The sequence below is a fragment of the Pseudozyma hubeiensis genome (assembly GCF_000403515.1).
Source record: "Pseudozyma hubeiensis SY62 DNA, scaffold: PHS27, whole genome shotgun sequence".
Lineage (NCBI taxonomy): Eukaryota > Fungi > Basidiomycota > Ustilaginomycetes > Ustilaginales > Ustilaginaceae > Pseudozyma > Pseudozyma hubeiensis.
The window spans coordinates 176846-198568 of record NW_012133809.1 but is presented as its reverse complement, the minus strand read 5'-3'; the positions used below and the strand labels follow the sequence as shown (position 1 = coordinate 198568).

General features: G+C 57.7%; 11 protein-coding genes across 11 annotated transcripts; 5 read left to right on the top strand and 6 right to left on the bottom strand.

Annotated features, from left to right (window-relative positions):
* Positions 1–231: 231 nt before the first annotated feature.
* PHSY_002667 (hypothetical protein) lies at positions 232–1398 on the bottom strand (the record flags this gene model as incomplete). Its single annotated transcript, XM_012333289.1, has 1 exon — positions 232–1398. The coding sequence occupies one exon, from the start codon at positions 1396–1398 to the stop codon at positions 232–234; it is 1167 nt and encodes a 388-aa protein (XP_012188679.1).
* A 443-nt stretch (positions 1399–1841) lies between these two features.
* On the top strand, positions 1842–2120 carry PHSY_002666 (hypothetical protein; the record flags this gene model as incomplete). Its single annotated transcript, XM_012333288.1, has 1 exon — positions 1842–2120. The coding sequence occupies one exon, from the start codon at positions 1842–1844 to the stop codon at positions 2118–2120; it is 279 nt and encodes a 92-aa protein (XP_012188678.1).
* A 919-nt stretch (positions 2121–3039) lies between these two features.
* PHSY_002665 (ammonium transporter) lies at positions 3040–3500 on the bottom strand (the record flags this gene model as incomplete). The annotated part of the gene is made up of 2 exons (XM_012333287.1): positions 3040–3274; positions 3382–3500. The coding sequence occupies 2 exons, from the start codon at positions 3498–3500 to the stop codon at positions 3040–3042; spliced, it is 354 nt and encodes a 117-aa protein (XP_012188677.1).
* A 34-nt stretch (positions 3501–3534) lies between these two features.
* Positions 3535–6773, bottom strand: PHSY_002664 (actin; the record flags this gene model as incomplete). The annotated part of the gene is made up of 3 exons (XM_012333286.1): positions 3535–4607; positions 5462–5616; positions 6733–6773. The coding sequence occupies 3 exons, from the start codon at positions 6771–6773 to the stop codon at positions 3535–3537; spliced, it is 1269 nt and encodes a 422-aa protein (XP_012188676.1).
* A 463-nt stretch (positions 6774–7236) lies between these two features.
* On the bottom strand, positions 7237–8130 carry PHSY_002663 (hypothetical protein; the record flags this gene model as incomplete). Its single annotated transcript, XM_012333285.1, has 1 exon — positions 7237–8130. One exon carries the CDS (start codon positions 8128–8130, stop codon positions 7237–7239), a length of 894 nt encoding a protein of 297 aa, XP_012188675.1.
* A 279-nt stretch (positions 8131–8409) lies between these two features.
* Positions 8410–8769, top strand: PHSY_002662 (hypothetical protein; the record flags this gene model as incomplete). The annotated part of the gene is made up of 1 exon (XM_012333284.1): positions 8410–8769. One exon carries the CDS (start codon positions 8410–8412, stop codon positions 8767–8769), a length of 360 nt encoding a protein of 119 aa, XP_012188674.1.
* Positions 8770–9132: 363 nt separating this feature from the next.
* On the bottom strand, positions 9133–11280 carry PHSY_002661 (protein disulfide isomerase; the record flags this gene model as incomplete). Its single annotated transcript, XM_012333283.1, has 1 exon — positions 9133–11280. One exon carries the CDS (start codon positions 11278–11280, stop codon positions 9133–9135), a length of 2148 nt encoding a protein of 715 aa, XP_012188673.1.
* Positions 11281–11537: 257 nt separating this feature from the next.
* Positions 11538–12020, top strand: PHSY_002660 (monocarboxylate transporter; the record flags this gene model as incomplete). Its single annotated transcript, XM_012333282.1, has 1 exon — positions 11538–12020. One exon carries the CDS (start codon positions 11538–11540, stop codon positions 12018–12020), a length of 483 nt encoding a protein of 160 aa, XP_012188672.1.
* Positions 12021–12065: 45 nt separating this feature from the next.
* PHSY_002659 (hypothetical protein) lies at positions 12066–17081 on the top strand (the record flags this gene model as incomplete). Its single annotated transcript, XM_012333281.1, has 1 exon — positions 12066–17081. One exon carries the CDS (start codon positions 12066–12068, stop codon positions 17079–17081), a length of 5016 nt encoding a protein of 1671 aa, XP_012188671.1.
* Positions 17082–17201: 120 nt separating this feature from the next.
* On the bottom strand, positions 17202–17627 carry PHSY_002658 (hypothetical protein; the record flags this gene model as incomplete). The annotated part of the gene is made up of 2 exons (XM_012333280.1): positions 17202–17490; positions 17590–17627. 2 exons carry the CDS (start codon positions 17625–17627, stop codon positions 17202–17204), a joined length of 327 nt encoding a protein of 108 aa, XP_012188670.1.
* A 553-nt stretch (positions 17628–18180) lies between these two features.
* Positions 18181–21699, top strand: PHSY_002657 (telomere length regulation protein; the record flags this gene model as incomplete). The annotated part of the gene is made up of 1 exon (XM_012333279.1): positions 18181–21699. The coding sequence occupies one exon, from the start codon at positions 18181–18183 to the stop codon at positions 21697–21699; it is 3519 nt and encodes a 1172-aa protein (XP_012188669.1).
* Between the last annotated feature and the right edge of the window lie 24 nt (positions 21700–21723).

Below are 21723 nucleotides of genomic sequence, written 5' to 3'. Positions count from 1 at the left end.
GAGCCGAGTTCACCTGATGACAAAGGAGCAAATGTGTAAAGGAAAAAAATGTGTACGTCGGCCCAACGCAGTCCATCCTCTCACTCTGGCGCGCTTGATGACAACCAGCATCATCCTGCATCTCCAGAGCAAAGGTCGGGAAAGGGGGCCATAGACGAACAACAACAACTAACGAAATGGCAAAGATCTAGCAAACGAAAAATCCGGTGACGCAAGCTTTCAGAGAGCAAATCATTTGCAAGCGGCGAGGTTCTTGTAGGTGCCCATGCTGTACGTGTTCTCCTTGCCGAGGAACCAGCCGTTGAGCATCTGGTAGAGGTAGTCGAGGTTGTTCTGCGCGTAGCAGTTGCCCTGCCATCGGGCAGCGGTGGCCTTCTGGACGGTGAGGCCGATCGTCCAGCCGTTGTACTGACCCATAGCCTGGAGGAGGTTGCCGCCGCACGAGTCCAAGGTGTTCTTGAAGTACTTTGCGCCGGCATCGACGTTGAACCAGGGATCCTTGCAGTTTCCGCCGGGAGCACCGCCGCACTTGTCAGGAGTGATCTGCATGAGACCCTGCTCGCCGTTGCCGCCGGTGACGTCAGGGTTGCAGGTGGATTCCTGCATGGCGAACGACATGAGGACGGTGGCCGGGACACCGTGAGCCTTCTCGGCGGCTTGGAAGGCCCAGAGCAGGTTCTTGCAAGGAGCAAAGACAGGCGAGTCGGCAGCTTGAGTACCCGAAAGGATCTTGAGCTGGTCGAGGTTCAGCTTGGGAGGGTTCCATCCGCCCGAGGTGAGACCGCAGTTGAGGAAGTTTTGAGAGCCGTTGGGCTGCTGGTCGTTCGCACCGCTCGAGCCACAGCTGCCAGAGCTGAAGCCAAAGAGACCGGCGCCCGAAGCCGACGACGAGGATGAAGAGGAGGATGAGGATGAGGACGAAGCCGACGAGTCGGACTTGGCATCGCTCTTGCTGGAGGCAGAAGATTGCGAGCTGGCCTTGGCGCTGCTGTCCGAGCTGGAGTTGGAGTTGGAGCTAGCGTTGGCCTTGGCGCTGGAGCTGGAGCTAGACTGGCTGTCAGACTGGGACTGAGCTTGAGCCTGAGCGTGAGCCTGAGTGTGGGACTGGGTGTTGACCTGAGACTGCTGAGCGTTCTGCTTTGCGGATCCGACGACGGCCTGCCCAGATTTGCCGGAAGCAGCATTAGCAGTCTTTGCCTTGCAGGAGCGCTTGGATCCCTTCGAGTGACGCTTGGTGACCATGCCAGCGCGACGGTTGTTGAGGATGGCTTCACGTCGCTGCATGGAGAGGGGGTGCTTGGACATGGCGGGAAGGTTGAGAGCCTCGACGCTGGGATCGGCGGAGACGGTGGTGGCGACCACGGCAAGAGCAGCGGCGACGACAGAGAGGAACTTCATTGTTGGAGTTGGGTTGCTGTGTGAGATGCGATTCTATCAAAGAATGTGGGATGCGAGTGGCGAGACGGCGAGTCTAGTGAGGTGGTGGAAGGGGGAGCAGAGACGAGACGATATGAGAGAGAAGAGAGTTGATGAAGGGAGCAAAAGGTGAAGATGATCGAGGTTCAAGAGCGATGCAATATGTATGTTTTGCGAGAATCGAGTCGGGATGAGCAAGAGATTACAGCCTTTGTATGGACCAGCCAAGAGCAAGAGGTTGTAGCGTGGGAAAGGGAGGGGACCGTGCTTGCCGGATGAGGGAGAGGGAGGTATGTATGAACGAGGTTGGATGATGAGGGAAGGGAGGGAGGAAGAAAGGAGGAGGGAGAAAGGGGATCAAGGCGTTTCCACGAGCGAGTCCAGCCAGCCAAGCAAATCGAGGAGCGCTGACTGCAGCCACCGAAATGCGTGTGCGTGTGTGCGGCGTGTGTGTCAGACTGTCAAGCACAGCAAAAGAGACGCTGACAGCCGCGTCTGTCTCAGTGTCGTTCGCCTGCCAGCTCGCGTGTCGACCCTCCAACTGCGCCGCTCTGCATTCGAAGCATCCCCACTCCTTTCTCGACCAAGTCACATCTCAAAAGAGCTGTTCGCATCGGAAGCGCCGTCCGTCGTCGTCGACCCTACAAAGTATCCGCCGCTTCTTTCGAGCGGAACGCGAAACTTTCCACGGTCAACTGCTGTAAGTTACCGCAAAAGACGGGCGGCACTTGGAGGCTGCACACCGAGCGATCCGAGGCCTCGCGAATTCTCGAGAGAAGAGACGTGCCAAGACTGTGCGCATCTGCCTGTGCAGCCTGGAATGCAATTTTTCCACAAAATCACCAAAAACTCTGGCTTTCCCTCGGTCAATCCGTTCGTCGTCGCCGAATTAAGCCCGCAAACCGGGCACATCGACGCCGCCTCTCGTCCCGGTTGGCGCGTCTGGTGTGTTGGCGTGTCCGAGCCTGCTTCCGCTTTTGGTGGCTGTTGCCAAGAAAAGTGACAGCTCGTCCACCACGCCCAACCTTGGCAGGCATTTTCCTCAGATCTTTCTTTCCACTCGCCGTCGCCGTCGGCAAGAAGCCACACAACGATCGACATACGAGCGTCTAAGATGCTTCCATTGCAGCTCGCTTTGCAGAACCAGCGAGACCGTAGTGTTGTGAGAGAGATGCAAGGCTCAAAAAGGTTAGTCGTGCTACAGCAACCCCTGCATCGCATGTTGGTTATCCGAGTGTGACCAAACAGAGAAACAAAAGCGCGGCGCTGTGGGTTTTCCGTGGCGAAAGAATAATGCGCTGTCACTTTTCGATCTCCGCTCTCTCTCTCTCGCCTTGCTTTTCTCCTTTTTTTGGCATGCAAGGTTTTTTTGACTCTTCCTTTGCAATCACAGATCCCCAGCGCACAGCATCGGTGCAGCTTGCTCCCACCGTTCCAGCTACACACACACACGATCGCCATCGATCCATTGTCAAAGCATCGGGCAGATCTAGCATAATCGCACCCGTCTCGATCAGACACAGCCCAATCACAATCAAACATGCACCTCCTTCGCCGTCCCCCGATGGCTTGTATCCTCTACAAGCACCATCGTAGCTCGTCTATGCCCCGCACCGGCGAAGCTCATCTCGGCTTGACTCTGTTTAGCGCACAGTCCATGCCAACCATGTTCACTCGGGTTACGTCTAAGGAAACATCATTCGTTATCATATCTTTCATTTGGTTGACGGCTGTGCATTGCGAGCCTACATTTACGGTGAGGAAAGGGTGGGAAGGGGAGAGTGTGTTGTGAGACGAGGATGCAGGGCAGTCGATGGTGGTCCTGCTCAAGCTGCCAATGTGAGCGTCGATGGCCGACCTGGTGAGAAAAGAAGACAGAACGGCACACAAAATCGCCTTTTGTTTGCTGAATCTCCTCTCCAGGATCACCGTGTCTTGCTGACAATGACTTGATTTGAGCTCGACCTTTTCCGCGCTGCCTCTGACCACGTCGTCCCAGGCGGTAAAGATGAAGAGTTGCAGGAGGCGCAAGCACGACGTCGCCGCGTCCGGTAGCGTTCCATCGATTGCTTCGGACACGCCATCGTCGTTCTACGCAGACGGCGCGCTGTCCGCCGCTTAGAAGCACTTGCGGTGGACGATCGAAGGTCCACTCTCGTCGTACTCCTGCTTCGAGATCCACATCTGCTGGAAGGTCGAGAGCGAGGCCAGAATCGATCCACCGATCCAGACCGAGTACTTTCGCTCGGGGGGAGCCACAATCTTGACCTTCATCGAGCTGGGGGCAAGCGCGGTGATCTCCTTCTGCATACGGTCCGAGATACCGGCGTACATGGTGGTACCACCGGACATGACAATGTTGCCGTACAGGTCCTTTCGGATGTCCAAGTCACACTTCATGATCGAGTTGTACGTGGTCTCGTGGATACCGGCAGCCTCGAGGCCGAGGAAGGCGGGCTGGAAGAGCACCTCGGGAGTACGGAATCGCTCGTTGCCGATGGTGATCACCTGTCCGTCGGGAAGCTCGTAAGACTTTTCAAGCGCAGAGGACTGGGTGGCGGTGAGCATCTCCTGCTCAAAGTCGAGAGCGACGTAGCAGAGCTTCTCCTTGATGTCACGAACGATTTCGCGCTCGGCAGTGGTGGTGAAGGGGTAGCCTCGCTCGGTCAAGATACGCGCAAGGTACTCGGTCAAGTCACGGCCGGCCAAGTCGAGACGCAGGATCGAGTGGGGGAGCGAGTAACCTTCGTAGATGGGCACAGTGTGGGTAACACCGTCACCCGAGTCGAGAACGATACCGGTGGTACGACCGGAAGCGTACAGCGAAAGCACGGCCTGGATGGCAACGTAGAAGGCGGGGGCGTTGAAGGTCTCGAAGAGGATCTGGGTCATCTTTTCACGGTTGGCCTTGGGGTTGAGCGGAGCCTCGGTGAGCAGCACGGGGTGCTCCTCGGGGGCGACACGAAGCTCGTTGTAGAAGGTGTGGTGCCAGATCTTCTCCATGTCGTCCCAGTTGGTGACGATACCGTGCTCGATGGGGTACTTGAGCGTCAAGATACCACGCTTGGACTGGGCCTCGTCACCGACGTACGAGTCCTTCTGGCCCATGCCGACCATGACACCCTGGTGACGGGGACGACCGACGACCGAAGGGAAGACAGCTCGGGGAGCGTCATCACCGGCGAAACCGGCTGCGAGTTGGCAAAAGAAGCGAGACAAAGGGACAAAGCGTCAGCGAGCTGTAGGCGAGATAGGTTGTCAGCAGCAAATGGAATGCTGCTCTGCTCTCCGTGGTCATTCAACGGATTACAGCGGTCCAAAAACGTACCTTTGCACATTCCCGAACCATTGTCGATAACGAGCTATTTGAGCGGAACGGCCGATATTTGGTCAGATAGGGCAAATTGGAGAGGCAAAAAGGTCAGCTTTTCGCACGCAGAAGCGATATTGCCATTCTGCGACTCGGCAGCGCGGACTGCGGCCCGCCCAGTTCGCAAATCAGCGCATATTGGGGCTACTTACAGCAGCGACTTCGTCTGTTGCGTTTCGAGCATGGCAGTTGCGCAAATAGAGATGGCAGAGGAGGAAGAAAAGATCAGCACTCATTCAAAGAGGTGCTGCCATGCTGGAAAAGGCTTTGGTGCCATCCAATCTTCCTGCAGAGCAATGATTGGCTTGCATTGCCGGTTCGAGTGAGGAAGCCCGCACAAGCCACACGAACCAGGAGGCATGCGCCCGACAACGGGGAGAGTGAGCCGACATGAGCAGCAATGCGACCTTTGCTCGAAAGCGAGTCACAATCATTGCAGTACACGTGGCAACGACCCTTTGATGACAGCCTGGTAAGGATCTGCGTCGCCGTCCGCCAGGTTGAGACCGTGCGACGCTACTCGACCGCGCGATCCATCGCTGGTTGTATGTGCTGCGGCGGCGAATGCAAGCCTGGAACTGCTGACGTGGCCCAGGTGGAGCGATGCGTGGCCGGAAGAAGCCCATGCGTGGATGGGCGGATGGATGGGATGTCGAGCGATGACGGGATACTCACCCTCCATGATGACGTTAGAGCAGGGTTTGGTGACGGTGGTGGTGGTGGTGATGAGAGAAGTGAGAGGCAGAACGAAAGGAGAAACGTTCGACAAACGGAGTGGTGGTGGGGGTGGAAGGCAAGTGATGTCGGCAAAGCGGACAGGAGTAGCTTCACTGATAGGAGGCGACGGCAAAGCCAACCAGGGAAGGGGGGAAATACAGAAGGCGCAGACGGGCACACAGCCAGACGAGAGTGCGAGACGAGAGCGACGTCGAAATCGAATGTGCCTGTGCCGACCAGCCAGCCAGCCCAGCCAGCCCAGCCACGCCGGGAGCTCAGGCCAAGCGAATCGAAATCCAAGAAGACTTTCGATTGGAATTGCGTGTTGGGCTGTGCGGCCGTGCGGCGGTGCGGTGCAGGCGCTTACGCTCTCTCTCTGTGTCTCAAGAAAAGCGGTGCTTGCAGTTGACCTTGGCCCGGGCAGAACTTCCCTCCCTCACTGTCTCTCTCTCGCGGCAGTTGGTTTCAGTGCATTGTGCGTGCGTGCATTGGATGCGTGCGTGTGCGCTTTGCATCAGGGTTTCGCCAGCACTCTTCCCGCTCGACCGCGTCACTCCATCGTCGGCACTTCCGTAGCACCTTCCGGACAAATCACCTTCACAGATTCTTCAACGAACATATCGAATGGGTCGTTGGTCGCTCTGCAGTTCTCATGTTGATGGTATCCCAACTCGGGGACAGAGATAGGGGCAGGCGAGAGGGGTGGAGAAGGCCGAGGCGGAGAGAGGGGTCAGCGTCAGCCTCTGCGTCAGGCTGTCATGATCGGGCCGTTCAATTCAAAATCAGTTACGCGCCGACGCGATTGCTTTGAACAAGAAGGGCGAAGATGTTGAACCCTCTAGAAGGCATTTCAAATTCCACGATCAAATTTGAATTCGGAGGTTCGTCCACGTCGATGCGATTTGTATTTCGAACCAAGTCAGCCTCAGGTCAAGCCGCTGCGATGTGACTTTGCGGAGAAGGAGTTTCAATTTTCGATTCAGGAGTCCAGCACTACTTCTTAAGCTGACGAACAGACTCCCTTTGTCTCCAAAGAGGCTCTCGTCTGACCCGCTGTATTTCTTCTAAATCGTGGCCTGTGCGTCAAACCCCTTTCTTTGCTCTTAAGAGCTCGAGAGCCTCTTATCTTGCATGGTCGCAACGGCACATTGTTGCCTACTTCAATGACAGACATGAGGACGACATGGTTCAAAGTATGTCTGTGGAGATGGATGGACAAAAGTGCCTACCGGAGTGCGTTGACGATGATGACGACGGAGAGGAGGAGCATCGGCAGCTTGACGTCGAAATCCAGGGTCCGACGGTCAGCACAGCTTTTCCGATCTCTCACACCGCGAGTCTCTTGGCGTCGTGGATACACTTGCTTGCTCGCCGCAGATCCCAGGCTATCCAATGCTTGTGCCAAGGTCGAGGCGATACGAGTGACACGCAGAACGCCCTGCGTTCCCGCGGAGTTGAGAGTAAGGGCCTTTCATGACAGCGAAGGGACTGCAGTTCGCTTTTCCGATCACCCGTCAGCATTGAGGTTGGAAGAGATCTAACAGTCTTCTTTTCATCCCCCCCTCGTCATTCACCACACCATGCAGTCACGGATTCGTCGTTGCCCATCGGCATCGCTCGTCCACTCGAAGCTTCGAAACACATAGACAGTCCGAGAGCATCCACCACACCGATTTAGAACAAGCGAGCGAAAAGCATGAAAGAGAATCTCTAATCAATTGTTGACGAGCCTGCTACTGCTTGGCCCCATCGTTCCAGCTGATCAACTCCTCCATCGTCACGCCTTTCCCACCAAAGATGTCCAACGCACTTCCAAACGTCAGATCCACCTTGCCCCCGCTCAACTTGTCCACCAGCTCCAAATCGCCCAAGTGTCTCGCTCCACCCGCGTACGTCGTCGGGATGGTCACCCATTCACCCAGCTTCTTGACCAGCTCCTGATCGATCCCCTGACACAACCCTTCCACATCCGCCGCATGGATCAGAAACTCGCTGCAGTGCTCGGCCAGCTGATCCAGCGTCTCCTTGTTCACCTCCATGTCCGTCATATCCTGCCATCTGTTCATAGCTACAATCCACTTGTCCCCTCGCTTTCGACAGCTGACGTCCACCACCAACTTCTGCTTCCCCACCTTCGAGCTCAACTCCTTCAAGCGGGTCAGATCGAACTTGCACGACGGGAACAGGTACGATGTGACGATCACCTTCTCCGCGCCCTTCTCCAGCCATTCGGAAGCGTTGTCGCCGTTGATCCCGCCGCCGACGTGCAGACCCTGGGGCCAGGCTTGGACGGCAGAGGTGGCGGCATCGTCGTTTCGAGGACCGAGCTTGATCACGTGTCCACCGGTGAGGTTGTGTTGACGGTAGAGCGATGCAAAGTGGGCTGGACTGTGGGTGGCGATGAAGTTGGTCTTGAGCGTCGAATCGGTGTCGGTGAGTGTGCCGCCGACGATCTGTTTGACGACGCCTTCGTGGAGGTCGATGCAGGGACGGAAGACGCTCTTTCTCGTCTTTGGCTTGGAGGGAGGAGCGAAGAACGACGACAGCCAGTCTCCGCTCTGTCCTTCGTCCCCACCTTCTTTCGCTACAGCTGCCTTGAACGAAGGCCTCTCGTAACATTTCTCCATCCACTTCCGTGTCTCCGACCCCAAGCTGAGCCCGAGATTCTTACGCCACGTCTCCGATCTGCTCCCCAACAAATGTCCAACCATATCAACGCTGTACAGCATAGCACAATCTGCCGCAGTGAAATCCTCCCCTTTCACCAACTTTCCACCGTTCCTCTTCAACTCCTCCTCCAAATACTCCAAATCAGCCCTAATCCCTCTGGCGCACACCTTCTCCACTCCCGCACTACCATCCTCCGTCGCAGCTCCCCCTTTCATCGCATAGAACAGCGGTATAGCATGCAGCATGATCGAACCTTCCGCAAATTGGATCCATGCGCTAACGTCGATGCTGGCCTGCGTCTTTTCGCCGAGCTTCGGTCCGAGATTTGCAGTGCTTGGATCGTAGTAGTGAAGCAGAAGGTGTTGGATGATCGCGTTGGTTTCGATGATGGTGATGGGTCCATCGGTGAGGACGGGAGAACGACCGAGGGGGTGGATCTGTTTGAGATCGGGGCCGGCGAGCCGTGTGATGGGATCGCGTTTGTAGTGTTTGACCGTGTACGGTACGCGAAGCTCTTCGAGCAGGAAGAGGATTCGGTTGGATCGACTCAGTTCGAGATGGTGCAGCACCAGACCGGTTGTACCGCCAGCGGCTGATGATTCCTTGGAAGTGCTCATCGTGATAGTCCTCTGCGATGCTTCGTGCAGGAATGGAGATGAAGGATCGGAAGGAAAAAGAACGAAGAGGAGAACATCGCAAGAGCGTGCATTGAACTGTCTGTGCGCATGTACCGCGATCTCAAAAATCGCACTAAAAATTCCGGAAACACCGCACTAAGGCCGCACATCTGAAAGTGCCACGATTGGAGAACGACGACGATCACACACGGCAAAGGAATGGTGCGGATACCGTTCGACGACATGCTTGCTTTACACGAGATGATAGAGACGATGCTGACAGACAAATGAAGAAAACGAGTCCAAGTGAAAACGAGGGCCAAGAAAAGGCCATGGGCGGACTCAGTCTGCCTTGACCGTCGACACTTTCGAGTACAGGGGCAGCGACGAAGCTGAGCTCGACTTGACCCGCCCAAGGTAGAGGAACAGAGCACCCATCGCGACAAAGACAAAGCCAAAGGCGGCGATCGGATGTGCGACACACATATCGACAAAGGCGTTGGCGTAGTTGCCGGCACCCCGCACAGATTTCTGGAAGAGACTTCGTGATGATTTGGGTGGAGTCTTGCCCTGAATGGCGTCCGAGATGCTGGCGAAGATATCGTTCGAGATCCACTCCTGTGCGTTTATCGCCGAAGATCCGGACGCGGACCGATATGGCAGATCATAATACTGCATCTTGTTGCCATCGACCAGCACGACAGCGGGCGCCTTGGTAGCCTCGATGCCGTAGAGTTGGCTCAGCTGCGACTTCCATCGATCTGCGTCGATCCATGCAAAGACGACGGGTCGAGTCGATGTGGATGCCTTCGTGAGCCTCCAGTCGAGTGCTTTTGATTTCAGGGCAGAGATCTCGACTTCCTTGAGTGCGATCCCCTCATCAGCATTGTTGGCCTGTTCCGAGCCGTGGTAGGTGTCGGAGAGCGCCGCAAGCACGACCAGCGCGTCATCCCGGTTGCGCACGATCTCCTCGAAGTTGGCGGCCGTGAGTTCGGTGACGAGCGAATACTGCTCGCGCGACAGGAATGCAGCGATCTTGGCATCGGCTTGCTCCGAGTAGACGGCCTGTCCAGAGGTCGAATCGGAAGCGCGCAGGTTGGACGGGTTGAGGATCGAGACAGGCTGAGCTACCGAGTGATCTTTGAAGACGAGCAAGCCAGACTTGGCAGGGACGGACACGGTGCGATCTTGGGCCAGCGAGCTCGCATACCGGTCCAGCAGAACCGGCTCGGAGGATACAAAGATGGGAGCTCGCGCGCCAAAGAGCGTCTGACTGGCGGTCTCGACGGCGCGGATCTCGTCTTCGGGAGTGCCGGGCGAGTGGAGGTAGAGGAACAGCACCTCGTTCTCTTTAGCCAGACCGACGAGGTCTGCGCTGGAGCTGACAGGCTTGAGGCCCGAGCTCGATACGGCCTTGAGCACCCATTTGAGCATAGCATCGTGGTTTCGGCCGCCGGTGTACTCCTTGACGTTGCCCTGATCGTACAGGCGAAGGACGGGGTAGCCGCGAATGTCGTAGCTTGCGCAAAGCGCACGGTTGGCCTCGCAATCGACCTCGAGCGCATTGACTCTGCCCTTGAGCGACTCGCTGAGCTGCTTGAAAGCGGCAGCCATGGCTTTGCAGTGAGGGCACCAGGGCGCGAAGAATTTGACAAACGTGGGTCCTTGGCCAGATGCCTTGCCGAGCCAGGCTGCGAGTTGCTCCTTGTTCTGGACAGGAGCAGAACCATAGCTGATGAGCTGCCCCTTCGGATTCGGACCCGACGGCAAGATCTCTTCGATGGCCTCGACGGCAGAAGCGGGGTTTGCGGAGGAAGAGGAGGAGGAGGAGGAGGATTGGGCAACGCTGCCAGCAGCGGCGTCGGTTGGAGTCGTCGGTGACAATGCAGAAGGCGTAGCCAACGTTGCTGCTGGAGCATCTGCTCCTGCTTGGGCCGAGCCGGTAGCACCTGCCGCTGCTGCAGTGGCAGCCATCGATGCAGCGACGGGTACATCGGCGACGCCCTTCTTGTCGCGATACTCCTTGGCAAACTTGTCGATGTAGGCCGAGATCTCGGGATAGTTGCGGTCGCCTTTGTACTCCTCGGCGTTCTGCTTGCCGTCCTGATAGATGGTGAGGCGAGGCAAGAATGTGACGCCCTGCTCCTTGCACAGGTCCCACTGAGCGAGGCAGTCGACCTGAGCCAAAGTGAAGGGAGCCTGCGGGTACTGGGTGCGCAGGGAATCCTTGTTCTGCGAGAGCTCCGACCAAGTGGCACCGAAACGCTTGCAGTGGATGCAATTGGGCGAGAAGAACTCGATCAACCAGGCGCCTTGGTTTGTGAGGGTGAAGTTGGCTGCAGTGAGCTTACGCAAGCCATCGTGAGTTGCCTTGTCCGATGATGTTGCTGCGGACTGGACGAGGCCGGCAAACATGAACGCGGCTGCGACCACGAACCAGAGCGTGGCAGTGCCCACCGCGAGGCTCTTCGGTATTGATGCGAGCCTCATTGCTATGTGCTGGTCAGCGTCGAGCTGGAAAGTCCGATCGTATCGAGTGGTTCAACGTGATGATCGTGTCGTGATCGATTCAAAGGTCCAGCAATCGAGTCGTCATCTCGTTCGAGACGCGGCTGAGCTCCGGAGACGCAAAGGGTCCACCTCTGGCGCCTCTGCATGCTGCGTGCGTGCTGTGCGGCTGCAGAGAAGATTTGGTTGTCGGCAACCTTTGACAGCTGCTGCTCAGTGTCAAACGAACAGGCGGAAATATGAGAGAAAAAGAGTTTTGGAGCCTTAATTTTCGGAGCACATTTTTCTTTCCGGCAAGCAACACTCTTTCTTCGGCTACGCCGCCTGCTCAAATTGTGGTCATAATTCGCACAGGCCCCGTCTGTGTTGCGTTGGTCTCGGCACGGCTGAGCAAGTGCGGAGAACTGTGTCAGGGTCTGTTCTCTTGCTTGGGCAAGTTGTTGCGCTGTGAACAGTGCTCGCTCCTTCGGCTCGAAGACCACCATCGTGGATCGCAGACAGCAAGCATCAAGGCAGACGACAGCGTCGCTCGGAACCGCCGATTTCGATCACAGGCGGCTGGAGTATTTGGCAACCGACTCCGGAATCACCGGCGCTTCCGACCATACGCGGCGAGTGCTCGGTCGTCTGCCGACGATCGTGTGATTGATGACCCTGACTCGACACTGTTCTTCGCCGTCACAAATGATGGACTGAGCGCTTTGCGACAGTCAAGCTGCTAGTGCTACGATCGGATCTAGCAGCCGAGACCTCGAACCACTTCGAAAATGGACGCGCTCAGCCCGCAGCAGGAGGTGCAACGCCTGCAGAACCAGATCGATGTCGAGATCAAGATCAAAGACGGCGCAGAGAATCTGCTCAGCGTGTTTGACCTCAAGCTCGCCTCCAACACAAAGCAAGACCTCCGCAAGCAGATCGAGGCCGAGCTCGAGTCGGCCAATCACAGGATTGCATCGCTCGCCGCAGAGCTCGAACGATGGAGCAACGTACAAGCCACCACATCGCCCCCATCGTGGGCCTCCAACGCTTCCGTCTCGGACTCGGAGTCCTCCTGGAACATACCAACTTCCACCGTCTCGCGCTTCGAACAGTCTGCGCTCGACTTTGAAGGTCGTCCGCTCTTCGATACCGCGCAAGCCGGGCCGAGTCGACAGCCTGCGCGGAACACCAACTACGACATCACCCCCGCCCAGTTCGACCCCAACAATGGATCGCCGCCATCTACCAACTTCGTTAATGAGCTCAACTCTGGGATGCCCCACGTCTCCGTCGCGGCCCCTTTTGGTGGTCTGGGCATCGGTATCGACGGACACGCTCCACTCAACTTTACCGGCTTGCAGCCTCAACGACAGCAATCGGTCACCGAGTCTCTACACTCACCTCGTCCACCAGCTTTGCTATTTGATCGTCCTGACGACGCTGCCTCTGTCTCAGCTGCTCAGAATCTTACTTCCGGGCAAGAGGCTTACCCTGAAGACAGAGAGGCCGAAGATGCCCGCGCGTCACGGTCTCTCGCCATCATGCTGATCCGCTCCCTAAGGCCTTCCTCCCCCGCACCTCCACCTGCAAACCTGCCAACTCTCTCGGAGAGCGGCGACACTTCCTCGCCATCCACACAAGAAGCCACTCCTACCACAGTGACAAGCCCAGACTCGCCCTTCAACCCGAACCTCGCGCTTCCTCGCATGGCTCGCAGGACAGCCGCGCGTTCAAGGGCAGCTGCAATCGCTTCAGGCGCCGCCTCGCATGCGCGAACGCCCAGCAACGCCGCAGGGTTAGGTGATCAAGCAAAGCATCAGATCGATCAGATCAGCCGCCTCGTCGACATCCTCAAACGACACGCGCGTGTACGTTACGAACTGCCTCTCGACGACCTAGTGGATGCCGCTATGCCAAATCTCTGTGACCGATCGGGCAAGGAGATGCGTGCCGCCACCTATCGACTGCTCCGCCATGCTCTCGTCCAGCCACTCTCTCCATTGGTATCCCGCTGCCGACAAAAAGGTCTCGACATCTACCTCTCGCGTACCCTCATCCGCGACAATCGGTTCGAAGTCGAAAAGATCCAGGCCATCAAGCTCATTCGGGCCATCATGGAACTAGCAGCACTGCGCTCCATCAGCACCGCTCCCGATCGCCTCGGCCTTGACTTGCGGGATCTCGTGTCTCCCGGTGTCGTCCGCGCCCTCGCAGCTGTCGCCGAACATTCAGAGGACAAGTTGCGTCACATCTGCCTTGAAACGCTTGCAGAGCTCGCCGTCTTCGACCTTCGTCTGCTTATCAGAGCCGGAGGTCTCCGCACCACTCTGCAGGCGCTTACCGAAGGCGCCTCCGAGTTCTCGCCCACTCTTGTCCAAGTCTTCATCTACCTCATCGACACACCAGGGACGCGCCAACATCTGCGTCCCGGTGTCGATCTTGAGATCGCTCTGTCCGGCTTCACCGAGACGCCAGTCCAGAAACCCATCACGTACCATGCGCTGCTCCAATCCACCGCCTCGGTCGTCACGGTCCTTCTCCGATCCTGGGCGGGTCTCATCTACCTTTGCATGAACGACAAGCGCGCCATCAAGTCGCTCGTCCAAGCGCTGCGTGTCAACACCCTCGAGGTCAAGAGCGTCCTACTCGACATGCTATACGACCTCTTCAACGTTCGTGGTGCCACAGGACGGGTGGATCCCGCCAGCAAGCGCGAGAGCAGCCATCGGAATTCGTCGTCGTCCCCGAGGTTGGATGCGGATGCTGCAGGCGCCGTTAAAGGCATCGCGCCCTTGGGTGAATTTGGCGATCAACCACGCAGCAGGCTCAACCTCGTCGATCACTACCTCGCGCTGCTCCTTGTCGTATTCTTCGAGTCAGGCCTGGTGGACGCGCTCATCGACGTCATCGAGCACGCACCCACTATGGCGAGAAAGGCGACCATGCTCATGGGAGAGCTCCTCCAAGTTTCGAAACGCGTCCATCCACCCTCCATGGGTGGTAGCATCCATTCGCTGCCGCGTCTTTTCTCACTCGCTGCCAGCTTCAAGCTCGAGAAGAGCGACGAACGACAGGCGGCTGCCAGCGCGCTCGCCTCGATCGATAGCGCCAATCGTCATCGTGCCCACCACGAAGCAATGATCAGCGCTGCTGCTCTCAGCGGCGCCATGCAGAGTGCAGGCCGCGACCGCTCCAACTCGGTCGAAGAGTCGATGCGCAGAGGTCAGCGGCAGGTGGAAAAGACAAAGATGCGCATGGGTATGCAGATCGACGACATTCAATTCCGCAACATGATGGTCGACACCCAGATCCTCGTCACCAAGGATCACACAAAATGGAATCTCGAAACGCTCAGCGAGATGCTGGAAGGTCCCTTGCTCAATGCGAAACGGCTCGACGACGTCGTCAAGGGTACCAAGCTGCTCAAACGAGTCCTCGCCTTCTACCATCCATTCGCGCTGCGCTTCGCAAGCATACGCAAGCTCAACGCCAATCGTCGTTTCGTTCGGCTCGGTTGCCTGCTACTCACCACGCTCGCCGCCACACCCGAAGGTGCACGTGCCCTCAATGAGGACCGGTTGCTGCGTGAAATCCGCGAGTGCCTCGATCAGCTAGATCCGCTTTCGGGCCTCTCCACCTCGGATCCGCTGCTCTCGCGCAAGCGTATGGACGAGACGCTCACCTCGGGCTATTTCGAGATGATTGGCGCCCTCACTCAAACGGCCGAAGGCATCCGCTTGCTTGAACGCTTTAAAATCTTCACTCCTTTGTACCATCTGAGCGCGCTGCGAAGCAGGGACGACATCGTCAAGGCAGTCATCGAAAACGTCGACTACAGCATCGACGGACACTCGCGGATCATTCTCGCCAAGGCGCTGACCTCAAGCTATCGCGACGTGCGTCTCTTTGCCACGCGACATTTGGCTGAGCTGATCCGACACCAGACATCGCCGGCCAATGCGAAGAACGGCTCGGACGTGCAGAGCGACTGGACCCTCGCACTCTTGCTGACGCAGCTCTACGATCCCTCGGTCGACGTGCGTCAACTGGCCACGAAAGTCGTTGAGGAGGCTTGTGCCTCGAGCCACATTCTCGAGAAAGTCGTATCGATGCGACCCACGCTCGATCACCTCGGCGAGCTTGGCCATCCGCTGTTGCTCAAATTTCTCTCGACATCGGTCGGCATCCAATACCTCTGGCAGGGCGAGTACATTGACCGCGAGATGGACGAATGGTTCAACGAACGCAATCAGCGCTACGTGGTCGAGGTGGAGGTGATGCTCGCCGACTTTTTCAGCATCTACCGCAAATCACCCGGCGGCGGTGGTGGTGCTGCTGCACGTTCCGCATCTGACCAGGCTTCACCTTTTGCGCCGCCGCAGACACCGGCTCCTGCAGACTCTGCAAAGGACGGCGTGGTTCCACCGCACTTCTACGGTGAGCTGGCAAAGACGCCTGAAGGCTGTCGAATCCTGCAGCAAAAGGGCCATTTTGCCGAGTTTGCCCACTTCATCCGTCAGCATGGAAGCGAAGCGTCCGACAGCGAGGTGATCAACAAGCTCAAGAGCGTGTTGTGGGCGGTGGGGAACATCGGCGCCAACGAGCTCGGATTGCCCTTCCTAGAGGGCGAGGATCTGGTCAGTCAGATTGTCGAGATTGCCGAGGGCTCCAGAGTGTTGTCGGTTCGAGGGACGTGCTTCTTCGTGCTGGGCCTCATCGCATCCACCAGCTCGGGAGCCGAGGCGCTGCAGGATTACGGATGGCAGTCAGTGTGCACGCCTCTGGGCGCACCGATGGGGCTGTGCATTCCGGACGATGTCAATCGTCTCGTCTCGATTCCTCGTTGGGAGGTGGACAAGGTGCCAGACTTGAGCTACCTGGATCTGTCGGAGCCCGAGTCTCTGGTGGTGAACAAGATCATCACGTCGATCGCCAATCTGGGCAACTCGATCCTGGCAGCCAATGCATCGCGGTCGTTGAGTAAGCTCAAGGCCAAGCATAAAGCGATGTTCAAGGACCTTTCGGTGCTGGCGAGAGCGGTGGAGTTGATGGACCACTTCCACTTTCGCGTCCCGGTAAGGCGATACATCTGGGAGTTGTTCGATGTGAGCTTGGACGAAGATGTGGTGCAGGGGATCCGCGTGAGCAGACAGAGTTTGGTCGATGCCAAGCGTGTGCGAGCTGCGCAGCCTGCTCATTTGCTGTCGGGGCATGCATTGCAGCACGGGGGCGGCTCTCCGTCTTTGCAGAGCAGCCGATCGGGGCAAGGATCACAAAAGGCAGCGCAGAATGGCGGCGTGAGGAGCAACGCCGTGAGACCGGGATTCAGCCGCAACGACCACGACAAGAAGCCAGCGCAGGGTGGGCTGAGCGCACTGGCAGGCGAGGATTCGTCTTCGCAGACCGACTCGGATCACGATTCTGCATCGTCTCGGCCGCACTTGACGGAAACGGGCACAATGAACGGCAGGGCGAGATACGGAGACGAGGAAGAGAGTGATGACGAGGAAGATGAGGAGGATGAGGACGGGGATGCGGACGACGTGGGTCTGTCGAGCAATGTGTCGTCGGATGACGAGGCAAGCGACACTTCGCACGATGAATCGAAGCAGATGCTGCAGCCAGGATACATGATGGCTAGACTCACGCGCAGACGGTCGTCGACTGGAGGCGGGAGGAAAGCGAGCATGCGATCGTCAACGCTCAAAGGACACTGGAAGGCAAGAGATGAGCATACGCAAGCGGAAAGGGTGGTGGCTGCTCCGGCCAAGAAAGTGGTTGGGTTTGGGATGGAAGAGCTATGATTTGGAAGCATATACCACAGTCGCTGATGCTGCAATACGCAATAAGTTCTGGATCCGCAATTCGGGTGTTCGTTGGGGAGTAATGGCACAACTATAGTGGGAGAGCGAGAGGTGACAAGATCAGGTGGAAGTGTGTGTGGTGGAAGAGGAGGAAGTGGTGCGGTTGGAGCTGAAGGCGTTTTGGAGCTGCTCTACGCCCTGCTTGAACTCGTTTGTGCCCTTTTCGGCGACGCCCTGGTGGTTGCCGGAGTGGTCGTAGTCGCTGCTCTTGCCGAAGGCGGAAGGATCGGAGGTTTTGGCGGTGGTGTTATCGGAGTCGGCGCTTCGGAGACCCTCGCCGGCGGAATCGAGGCCGTCGTTGATGGTTCCGCGGATGGTCTCGCCTGCACCGTGGATGGTGTCAATGGCGCTGTGCGGAAGCAAGAAGCGGAAACAGATGGTGAGCAGTGTCGTGTCAGTTGGTGTGGGAATCTGTGCGGTAAGATGGGTGGAGAGTGAGAAGACTTACCCCTTGAAGGCACCTCCGATCTTGTCGCCTGCGCTCATATTTGGATGTCGGTATGTAGATGAGATGGTTGAGTGGTTGGTAAACGGTGGTGGAGGGTAAGAAGTCGCCGGATACTTATAGGCAAGACAGAGAGAGAGGCAGTTGTGAAAGCCCAAAGCTCGAAAGGCTTGCAGGTTGGTTGGACCCTGTGGGCGTGGCAACTGCGGGCCAGTCAGCGTCTTATGCAGAGATCGACGGCCCGTGGATCCGGCATGTCGACACCAGCCAAGTCGAGCACGAGTTAGGTCATGCTCTCAGCACAGTTTCAGCACGGCTGCCGTGTTTGGCAGGATCAGACGACGTCATTTTGCGGCAACGCAATGCCGAATCTGGCTTGAGACGTGTGGATTGACGAATGCTAACACTGAAAATAGATTAATTCAACGCGTCGCGTAGATTGAAATCATACAGAAAGCACAGAAGTGTGACTTTACAGAAGCAATGCTGTCAGAATCGAGGACCCTGTGACTGTCACCGTCGCTGTTGCTCTTCCTGTTGCTCTCATGCTCACCTCTCGATCCAACCCACCATCACCACACAAATGTCCAGGTCATGAAACAGGCTACTCTGCCATGGGCTGCTCACGCTCATGCTGCAGCTTCACCGGGTCAACAGCCTCGTCATTCGCCATACGAGGACCGTGCGGTGACACAGACCCCGCTCGACCCAGCCCTCCTAGATGTAGACACTCCACCACCTCCAATACTACAGGCGGAGCAGCAGCACCAAGATCTACAACTGGACCCGGATCTCTTTGAAGATGCGCAAAGAGTACATGCGGCAGCCAGCCAGGCAAACGATGAGTCGATCCCACCGCCATTGCCCAGCAACACACACACGACAATAGACATCATGTCTTCGTCCCCATCTTCCTCTTCCTCCTCCTTTTCTCCATCTGTCGCTACATCAGGCGACAGCACGATCGCTGCACCAACGCAGCAGAGTGATGCATCTTCTGCTCCGGAGCCAATCGATCAAGGGGAAACCGACCTCGCAAATTCGGTCATCACTGCCGCGCCCATCTCCAACCCGGAGACGCCCGCCAAGCCGCTACCGCCGCTTCATCCATTCTTCAGACCAGGCGAACTTCCTCCTCGCCCGATGGACTCCAATGACGGCTCAGACACAGACCAGAAAAGGCCCTCTCGGTCGAGTCGTGCAAAGGCTCCCGTCTCGTACCGCGAAGATCTCAAGGCGGTTCTCCGTGCAGACGCAGCACAAGAAAGTGCTCGCTTCAAGGACGAGAAGAAACAAGCACAGCTGCAAGCAAGGGAAGCAAAGAAGGCGCTCAAGCAGCCGCGAAAGCCAAAGGCCGATCAACCCAATCTCAACAGCAGCCAGGACACCGACGGCTTTGAATTAGTCGAAACCCGCGTTGCCAACAAGCCTGATCAGCAGTCTAACGCCTCAACGTCGTCGTCCTCATCGTCAACCAGACCTCACCAACCTTCCAAGATACCCGAGCCAAAGCCCCTCAGCTTGGCAGTCAAGGGCAACAGCACCGCAGCATCTGCCAATCCTCACCCTTTCTTCACGAAGAAGCCCAAACAGCCGACCCCTCAGCCGACAGAGACCAGCACTACCTCGAACGAGACCGCAGTCGATGCGGATAATGCACCATCGCTGTCTGTCGATCGCAAGGGCAAAGCACCCGCAACAGCGTCCAGTTCGGCTTTCAGCAGCACGCCTGCATCGTGGAGCCTCTTTGCTTCTCAAAGGACTGCCTCGTCCAAACCAAAGAAACCAACCCATGCTCCTTGGCCGACGTCTGAAGATACCCACGTAGCAGCTCTTGAAGACAACGAGGGCGCGCGCTTGTCACAAGCACGGGCGGACCTCGCAGCTTTTCGATCCCGCTGGCAGGCCCCATCGATGGGCCCGGTCACGAAAGCGACGTACGAACCCCCACCACTCAACTTTGTCAAGCAGCTCAATGGCGCTCGACCTCAACCTCACCTCGACAGCATCCTCCTGACCGGCTCGGACGAATTCAAATTCACCGACGACTTTGTCGGACAGGCCAAAATGGAGGGCCTCTCCCAAACCGCAGTTGCCTTTGCACAGAAACAGGCGCAGACCTGTCGCACATCGGGTCAGATGTGGACCGATGCTTTCCGTCCCCACGCTTACCATGCCTGCTTGGGCAACGAGTCCGCAGCAAGCTACCTGGAAGACTGGCTGCGTCACTTGCTCGTCGCTGCACCTGGCTCGGTCACCACCACCGATCGCAAGCGCAAGCATGGCGTTCAGCGCAGAGTCGATCGCACCAAGAGGAGAAAGGCAAGGCGAGCGTACAGCGATGATGATGACGACGACGACGATGACATGGCCGACTTTATCGTCGACGATGATGAGGAAGAGGAGACAGTGGCGGAGTACGACGATTCGATCGCCGACGATGAATGGTTTGGAAAGTTTTCCAAGATCGATCGCGCATCCACACTTGCCGACGAAGGCAGTGTTGAGGGTCTCGAAACGTCTCAGACGACGGCGACATCAACAGCGGCAGCGCCATCGCCCGCCGCACCTGATGCGAATGCTCGACCGCAAGGGCCTTACCCGTACTCTCCACGCCAAGTCCCAGCCAATCGGCACCCCGGCCGGCCGTCCCTCGACAGGCTGACCAACTGCATGATCCTCACCGGCCCCAGCGGCAGCGGCAAAACCGCCTCCGTCTACGCCTGCGCCACCCAACTCGGCTACGAAGTCTTCGAGCTCTACCCGGGCATGGGCAAACGCAGCGGCAAAGAGCTTCTCGCCGCCGTCGGCGACCTCGGTCGCAACCACATGGTCTCGTCCGGCGGCGTCGGTGGAGGTGCCACCTTCAAACGGTCGCAACCCACCCCACCCACCTCTGCTGCATCCGCTTCCATCACCACCACCGCCGTCAGCAGCACCGCTTCCACCAGTGTGACGTCAACTCCAGCAATTCGACAGTCGCTCATCCTGATCGAAGAAGCCGACGTGCTGTTCGAAGAGGACAAAGGCTTCTGGTCCGCGGTGGTAGAGCTGGTGGCGGAGAGCAAACGTCCGATCGTAATTGTTTGCAACGAGCTCGATCTGGTGCCTGTGCAGGATCTGCCGGTGCAGGATGTGCTGCGGTACCGCAAGCCGGATGTGGTGGAGGAGGTGGTGCCGTGGTTGCAGACGGTGGCTGCGGAGATGGGTCGGTTCGTGGTGGCTGAAGAGGTGGAAGCGATGGTGATGGATCTACCTGGTACCGAGCCCGCACTGCGGGCGGGGGAGGAGCCGACGGCGGATCTGCGACAGGCGCTGAACCAGATGCAGTTCGGTCAACTTGCCTGTGTCTCCTCGCCACCGGAGGAGGCGCAGCACAGGGCATTCATCGAGACGCAGGCGGCGAAACAGGCGAGCATGAAGGCGATCGCCAGCGCGGCGGAGTCGAGCAGTCTAGCGGATGTCTTGGAGAGCACACTGGGACGAGGCGATGGCGAAGAGTACGCGGATGCAGGGGTGGAGGGGCAGGCTTCGTCGAGGCAGTGGGGTGCCTGGGTTCAGCTGGTACCTCAGCCGTTGGGCTGGTGGCAGCAAAGACAGGCGTTAGCGGGTGGTGTACAGGTCGAGTACAGATCGGCCCTGGCAGACGTGCATGCGTCACTGGGTGCTCAGGGTATGCCGTCGATTTTCGCCCAAGAGCTGCACGACTTTGGCGGTGGTAGAATGACAGGGTCTCTGCTGACGAAGTTGATGCATCACCAAGGGTCCAGTTTGAGGAGGATGGTGGCGCCTCTTTCCGTAATTCGAGGTTCGTCGGCGATCCTACCGCCTTGGTTGGTGGTGGAGTATGCACCGATGGTTCGACTCATGGCGTTGGTGGATGCGGATCTCGCGCAGATACACACTTCCCTACAGCAACAGCAGACCGAGGCGGGATCCGCGGGGTCCGAGGGAGTTGCACCACCTGCTACGCGCGGCAGATCGACGCGAAACTCCTCCCGTGCACTCACGTCGTGGTTGGGGATCGAGAACGACTACGGTTACGAAAGGTGGTTGGCCCCGCTTGGACCGGAAGAGGTGACCTTGGCTAGACAGACGAACTTGACCTTCTGATGAGGGAGGAGGGAGAAAATGTAT